We start from the raw sequence: 7,435 nt of genomic DNA on the forward strand, positions 1-7,435 counted from the left end.
ATCCATCCATCCATCCATCTATCCATCCATCCATCCATCCATCCATCCATCCATCCATCCATCCATCCATCCATCCATCCATCCATCCATCCATCTTATTCATAAAGCCTCCTTCATACTAAAAGCAGCTCAAATTGCTGTACAGAATTATAAACAATAAACCCACAAGATAAAAACAATGCACCAAACACAAAGTTGGGTCTTGAGCCTGCTCTTAAAAACAACAAGAGTCTCTGCGGCCCTCAGGTTCTCCGGCAGACTATTCCACAGACGGGGGCCAAAGTACTGGACAGAAGCCTCACCGTAAGTGTGAGTTCTGACTACTGCAAGTGTTAGTAGTCCAGTGCCAGAGGACCTTAGGGTCTGCGGGGGTTCATAAGGTAATAGCAGCTCTGCAAGATAAGATGGTGCAAAACCACTGAGACATTTTTAATGCACGCTTATCAGCACCACAGCTCATGATGGCCTCGGATCACAGACCGGCCTTGGAGATGTCAGGTGCCTCAGGCTCCTCTCTGAACACATGGTTCAACATTAATTTAACATTAGCAGTGATTAACATCCATAAACCTTTACCAACCCCCCCTGACAGACACATATAGATCCAGATTTTTGGTTCGCTGAAGGATGATCAGCACAACTTGCACATATAATTCCTCTAAAATAAGTTGTTCTCACTTGCACATGATGCAGCTCTAGTATCACATTCATTTTTTTTTTTGTCATTTTACAGAATGCTAAGCTCTGGAAATGTCAGGTTCTGTACAACTTGCTGAAACTGAGCCATGATTCAAATGATCCAAGCCTCACAACGTCCACGTCCTTCACAGAAACAGCTGACTCTATAAAGCTTTTAGAAGTTATTCAAGCTTGAACTGTAAGCGATGACTTAGTGCGGTTTGTAAAGTTATTAATTTAACAGTCCTGTCTTTGCGTTACAGTTGACATTATGAGAAATTATTTTCTGTAAACAGACATGCCAGTGAATATTTATTGACAATAAAACTGCCATCACAAAACGTTTTCATGTGTTGAGGAGCAGAAGAGAGCCTCACCCTTTATTGTACGCTTCCTCCTCAATCTTTGCCTTGATCTCAGCTTTGATCTCCTCCAAGTTTACTGAAGGTTTGGCTGGCTCGCTTTCCTGCTCCAGCACACTCTTTCCACTGTATTGTTTCAGATAGGAAAGAACAGAACAGTCAGCGCTGGACACCAGCGGCTAACGCAGCAGATGTTTTGAAACGTTTCGTCGTTGGGTTCCATGAAAACGACACGAGCTGTGTCTGCATGATGAACACGCTGCAGCTCTGGATGAGTGGGGTGTGCATCACCTCCGCCGCCGCAGTCACAGCGAACGCAAACAGAAGAGACGGAGCTGCCACATTTGTTTCCACTGTTCTCATCGCAGAACATTCGAGAGCTCGACTGGGCCGCACTTTATAACCACGATATGACTGGAGGCCTGCGCCTGCACTTTGTCAACCTCTTTCACAAATGTTTGGATTACGACCCAGCATAGCATATCCCTCAACTGCGGTGGGGTTTGATTATTGTTTTTGCACTTCCAGGGTTAGTGTGAGCTCACTGGGGCTTTCTCTGCACCGTTAAAACACATCCTGCAGGTCACACAAACAACCCCCACACATGTCCCCAACGCAGCACAAAATGCTTGGATAAGACTGATTAAAAGTTCAGGGTTTCTCATGGAGCATTGTTTTCATGGCAAGCTTGAAAAACTGAACATCGTCATGAGAATTACACGGAGTGAAGTTGTGCACGTGTGAACAAGTGAACATACCAGTCTGCTGCTGCGTCTGGCGACGAGCTGCTTTTGGCGTCATTTGCTTCACACTGAAGAGAACAGGGTTGAAGAAAATTATTTTCCTTAAAGCAGAAAACTGTTAATTATTAACTGCAATATTTTAAGGGAAGTAGAAACTTTGCATTTTTAACAGCTAAAACTAAAAAAAATAAAAGGTCTAGCATTACTTGACATATTTCATATCACCTTCTGCCTTACAAGTCAAAGTTTGAGCTCTCACAGTATGCACTGGGGATCATTCTCAGCTACCACCAAACCAGAATTAGGCTTAAAATATTTAAAATTGACAGAGTTAAAGCCATTTGTGCGTTCTCTAACGTCACTTAGCTGTGGCACCCATCTTGAATTGGTATGACTCCAGTAATCAGTTGTAGATGCACATCCAATAATCAATTTCAGAAAAGGTTAATACAATCTGCCCACTGGTTCATGAGACTTTTTGCTAACATACGGTTAAATAATCACACACATACACTCACACTAGCACTGTAAGCATGCAAAACTATTATATCCAGTACATATATATTTTCCATTAGCTCATCTATATAACAACAATGTTACACAGAGGTGTGTGAGACAACAAAAGGCAAACATTTCAAATAGATATAAATGATTTAATTCTAAACGAGGCAGAAACTGCTCCTGAACTCCTGATGACCTTTCATTCAGCAGTCAGGCATGTTGGGTTGACGTCACCACATCGGATGCTTCGTACAACATTTCCCATCATGTCACATCAGAACAGGAAGACCTACCAGGGCAGGAAGAGCAGGACCCGCTGTGGATCCTGCTGCTGAGCCCGGGCCGGCAGTAGTTGAGTTTGGACCCGGGATGTTGAGGAGGTTAAACTTAGGCACCACCGCTACGCTTACCCTTCGCCTGGGCAAAGCCTATGAATGAAATGGTAAAAATAAGAAGAGGAAAAATTAAAAAAACTTCAGATTTGAAAGTCAGATCAAATGAATTAATTCTGAAAACCAAACTAAGGAGGGAAAAAGCTGAACGATCTTATAGATTACTTTTCCAAGGGTGATGGACATGGATCTGGACGACCGTGGGACTCCTTCATCTTGACAAAGAGCATAGAAGTAAAACAATATTAGTACAGAAAGCATCAGTTTCCTTATAGGATTCTCACAGTGCAGCTGGGAAGCATCACAGCATTAATATTTGACATTTGCAAATAAAAATAAATAAATAAATAAATAAAGTTCAAGCTGTGAATTTTAAATGAAATCAGTTCTACAAACAACAAAGGCTTAAAACAGGAAAACGACATTATGGTGGCAGAACTTGTCGTCTTTACCTCCAGGTTCTCCAGAGGCTCCATAACATCGATTTGAGTTCTGGTTGGCCAGTTTCTTAAACTCCATCAGCTCTGCGTGGTCTTTCTCGTACGTCCTCTTCAGATTTTCCACGTATTGCATCATGACCTCAGTGGCTTTGTTCATACGTTTCTCCTGTTGGACAATAGATTTTCAGTTCACGAGACCTGCACCACAAGGTGTTTTAAATCATCAAACACTCTGATCGTCTGCGTTCGAGCTCTAAAATGAGCTATCGGCCTTTGACCTTTAAGACGTCACTCAGCCTTACACTAAAAAAATACAAGAACAGCACTGCATGAAACTTACAGAAACAAGAGGGTTCAATTCAGTTTACCGTATTTTTTGGACTTTACTGTGCACCGGATTATAAGGCGTATTAAGCAAAACTAAAATATTTTGACAGTTTTTTGAGCACAGTGTACCACATAAAATCGGTTCGAGGTCAGTAAGTACATAAGGCGCAACGGATTATAAGGCTCACTGTTGATTTTTCAGAAAATTAAAGGATTTTGAGTGCACCATATAGTCTGAAAAATACAATATTTATAAAGTGCCAAGTCACAGCATAAGTCGTCTCAGGGACTGAACAGAAACATTCATATATAAAAATAATAATTGAACTTTATTTATCTGAGGAGCAGCTTTGAGTTTAACTCCATCACAGAACTCTCATCTTGAACAAGCATGAAGGCGACAGTGGAAAGAAAAACTCCCTCATGAGGAAGAAACCTTTAGCAGAACCAGCTCAGGACAAGAGGACCATCTGCTTCGACCAGCTGGGTTTGAGAGGAACGGATACACAATGGCAGGTCAAGAATCACATGTTAAGATAGAAATAGTATCAAAATGAAAACTATTCAGTTTTAACAATTCATTTAAGGAAATGAGGTCAATTTGTCTTCTAGTAGTCTAAGTCTATAGCAGCATAACAACCCTAACTATAGGATCTATCCAAAAGGAAAGTCTTAATCCCAGTCTTAAAACTGGACAATCACGAACAGACACTGGAAGTTGGTTCCACAAGAGAGGAGCCTGATAACTGATATCTTTGCTTTGAGGATGTTGATGGAGAAGTACAGAGAGGGTCAGAAAGAACTTCATTGTGTCTTTGTGGATGCAGAAAAGCATCTGACAGGGTGCCGAGGGAGGAGGTGTGGTTCCTACATGGGTCCAGTTTCACTACTTTTTGTCTTTTTAAACAGATATCACTTGTAAATGAGTCTTCTAGGCTCAATGTGACTCATCTGTCTAAATAAAGGTTGAATGAGTGGTGTTGCACGAGGAAATCTGGAGTGGCAGAGAAGTATGTTAGTCTGGTACAGGACATGTATGAGGACAGCAGGACATGTTAGACTGGTACAGGACATGTATGAGGACAGCAGGACATGTTAGTCTGGTACAAGACATGTATGAGGACAGCAGGACAGTGGTGAGATGTGCTGTAGGAGTGACAGATAGCTTCAAGGTGGAGGTAGGACTGCATCAAGGATCGACTCTGAGCCCCTTCTTCTGACATTGTGATCTTTGATGAGAACAGGGAACAGGTGGAAGCGAATTTGGAGAGGTGCAGGTATGCACTTGAAAGAAGAGGAATGAAAGTCAGTCGTAGTAAGACAGAGTCCACGTGTGTGAATGAGAGGGAGGAGATGGAACAGTGAGGCTACAAGGAGCAGAGGTCACAAAGGTGCAGGACTTCAAGGACTTGGGGTCCACTGTCCAGGAACATGGGGAGTGTGGTGAAGAGGTGAAGAAGAGAGTCCAGGCAGGATGGAGTGATGGAGAAAAGTTTCAGGAGTGATTTGTGATAAAATGGTGAAGGAAAAGTTTGCAGGACAGTGGTGAGACCAGCTATGTTGTATGGTCTGGAGACAGAGACATGGACAAAAAGACAGGAGACAGAACTGGACGTGGCAGAAATGAAGATGTTGAGCTTCTCCTTAGGAGAGACAAGGATGGAGAAGATCAGGAATGAGATCATCAGAGGTACAGCACAGGTTGAACAACTGGGAGATAAAGTTAGAGAGACCAGACTGAGATGGTTTGGACATGTCCAGAGGAGGGACAGTGGGTATATTGGTAGAAGGATGTTAGAAATGCAGCTCCAGGAAAAAGACAAAGAGGAGACACATGGAGTTAGAGAGGACATGGAGGTAGTTGGAGTGAGGACAGAGGACAGAGAGGACAGAGAAAGATGGAGGATGACTTGGTGTGGCGACCCCTGAAGAGGGTAAAGCTGAAAGAAGAAGAAGAAGAAAAAGATTTTCAGTTAAGAGTCAAAATAATGAAAAAAAATGTTTTTGCCAGTTTATAATTTGTTAAAAATAATACATTTGATATATTTTTAAATAAAATATGATTGCATTTGGATCTGATTTATTGTAAATTCCCCATTTGACCTGTACCTTTAATTTTAGAGGATCTTTTAAGAGTTTGGGTTAAAACAAGTCTCTCCTAAAGGAGCCACATTTATTATTGTGATTATGACTATTCATTTATTTATTATGATTCAGTTCCTTTAAGTAAAAAAAAATACAATTAGGAGCTGATCAGTTTGAAGCTTTGCTGTCAAGACGAGCTGAAAGTCCTTCAGTAGATCTTTGGGGAACAAAGGAGATTATTTATGGGATCCCATCATTTTTGTGTAATTGTAATAACGCAACAGATTTTTTGCTGCACAAAAATGGCCGACAGTAATTCAACCGAGTCTTCCTGGGTTATAAATAAAGACTGTTGTCTTGGAGAAACATAATTTTTAATGTTTGTTTTGGTTGGCATCGGGTCAGCCACGACATGGGTCAGATTGTTTCATTGTTAGTTTTAAAATTACTGCCAAACAGGCATTCCAGTTGTCCCCGGAGACCATGAAGAAAACTGTTTAGAAATGCAGACGATAGATCAACAAACTGCATCTTGTAACGAGGGGCGCTGTGGATTGAAAGCAGAACCTGTCGAACTGCTCCAACTATCTCTGCTCTGCTGGAGAGCCGGGTGGTGAGACGGTGCAGCACCGCCACCGTCTCCACGAGGCACTGGTAGGCTTCACGCTGCTCCACGTTCTGCCACTGCGGTGCAGTCGTCTGCAAGACAACACCGTAACACCACGCAAAGAGAAACAAGGGAAGCAAAGAGGTCAACACGGCGCTCTTGACTGTAAACAGGGTCCATTAAAGAGAAGGACACGTGGACAGTGTGTTGCTGCTTCAAGGACCGACCTTCAGTGAGCCTTTGAACTCCTCTAGTTCCTTCTCTGCATCTTCCTCAGTCAGGTTCCTCTCCCTCTCCGCTTGTTTGAGTCTCGTCTCCAGGGTGTAGTTGTCATTACGAAACGCCAGAGACAGCTGGACAAAGGCATTCTGTGGAGAGGAAGTTCCTTTAACACACAGACTCATGACTCACTTGGCAAGAATCAAGCTCTTCACCTTCTGCATGGAGGAGCCTATAGTCACCTCATGGAGGAAGCTTGTTTCAGCTGCTTGCATCTAGAATCTGGTTATTTTGGTCATGATCCAATAGGCGACCGTAGGTGAGAGTTAGAACGTAGATGGACCAGTAAATTGAGAGCTTTGCCTTGTGGCTCAGCTTCTTCTTTACCACGATAAACCTTTAGTCTGGGTCTTTATCAGCTGATCTGGGTCTTTATCAGCTGATCCATCTCCAGATCCATCCTATCATCACTGGTGAACAAAACTCTCAGGTGCTTGAACTCCTCCTCTTAAGGCAAAGACTCATCACAAAGCAGCAGGGAGGATTTCACTTTTTTTTAGTACATTCCAAATATGATCTTTCCTGTTATACTTGCCCTATAGAAGTAATAACAATAAATAGTTTAAAGATTCTAAATTTATCTGGGAATTAAGAAAAAAAAATCATCAAGTTTGACAGAGTTAAAGAGTAATACAGTAATCCCTCGCTACTACGCAGTTCGTTTATCGTGGACTCACTCTATCGTTTGTTTGTTTTCAAAATAGGACTGGACATGACACGATTGGTTGATTGATGAATGAGCCGCACGATCGGGATGACATTTTTATTTAAAATAAATTATTTTAAATTATTTTGCACCTCCTGCACCTTTGTGCAGCCCATGCTGCAGGATAAACTTCCTGCTGCAGCTGATCAGCTGTTCTGCATGCAGTGCGTAGAAGTGGGCGTGGCCAAAAGCACTTGCAGGTGGTTGAGAACAGCTGAGGCAGGGAGCTGAAATCAAGACATTCTGTGCTCTTTGAGAACTTTTAGAAACATTGTTCAGAATATTACAAGAGTGTGGGAAGGGTTTAAAACACCT

The 7,435-nt window shown here is 42.2% G+C and overlaps 1 protein-coding gene across 1 annotated transcript in view; it reads right to left on the bottom strand.

Annotated features, from left to right (window-relative positions):
* mrvi1 (murine retrovirus integration site 1 homolog) overlaps positions 1–7,435 on the bottom strand; it is a 26,981-nt gene that overhangs the window by 3,457 nt on the left and 16,089 nt on the right. Inside the window, exons 12-18 of the mRNA XM_037695659.1 lie at positions 6,363–6,503; positions 6,096–6,227; positions 3,129–3,282; positions 2,842–2,891; positions 2,578–2,712; positions 1,799–1,851; positions 1,056–1,166 (exon numbers count right to left, since the gene is read on the bottom strand). Coding sequence (XP_037551587.1) covers positions 1,056–1,166; positions 1,799–1,851; positions 2,578–2,712; positions 2,842–2,891; positions 3,129–3,282; positions 6,096–6,227; positions 6,363–6,503 — 776 coding nt within the window. The remainder of the gene's footprint in view (positions 1–1,055; positions 1,167–1,798; positions 1,852–2,577; positions 2,713–2,841; positions 2,892–3,128; positions 3,283–6,095; positions 6,228–6,362; positions 6,504–7,435) is intronic.

The sequence above is a fragment of the Nematolebias whitei genome, chromosome 2 (genome assembly GCF_014905685.2).
Source record: "Nematolebias whitei isolate Nwh7 chromosome 2, NemWhi1, whole genome shotgun sequence".
In the NCBI taxonomy this organism is placed as follows: Eukaryota; Metazoa; Chordata; class Actinopteri; order Cyprinodontiformes; family Rivulidae; genus Nematolebias; species Nematolebias whitei.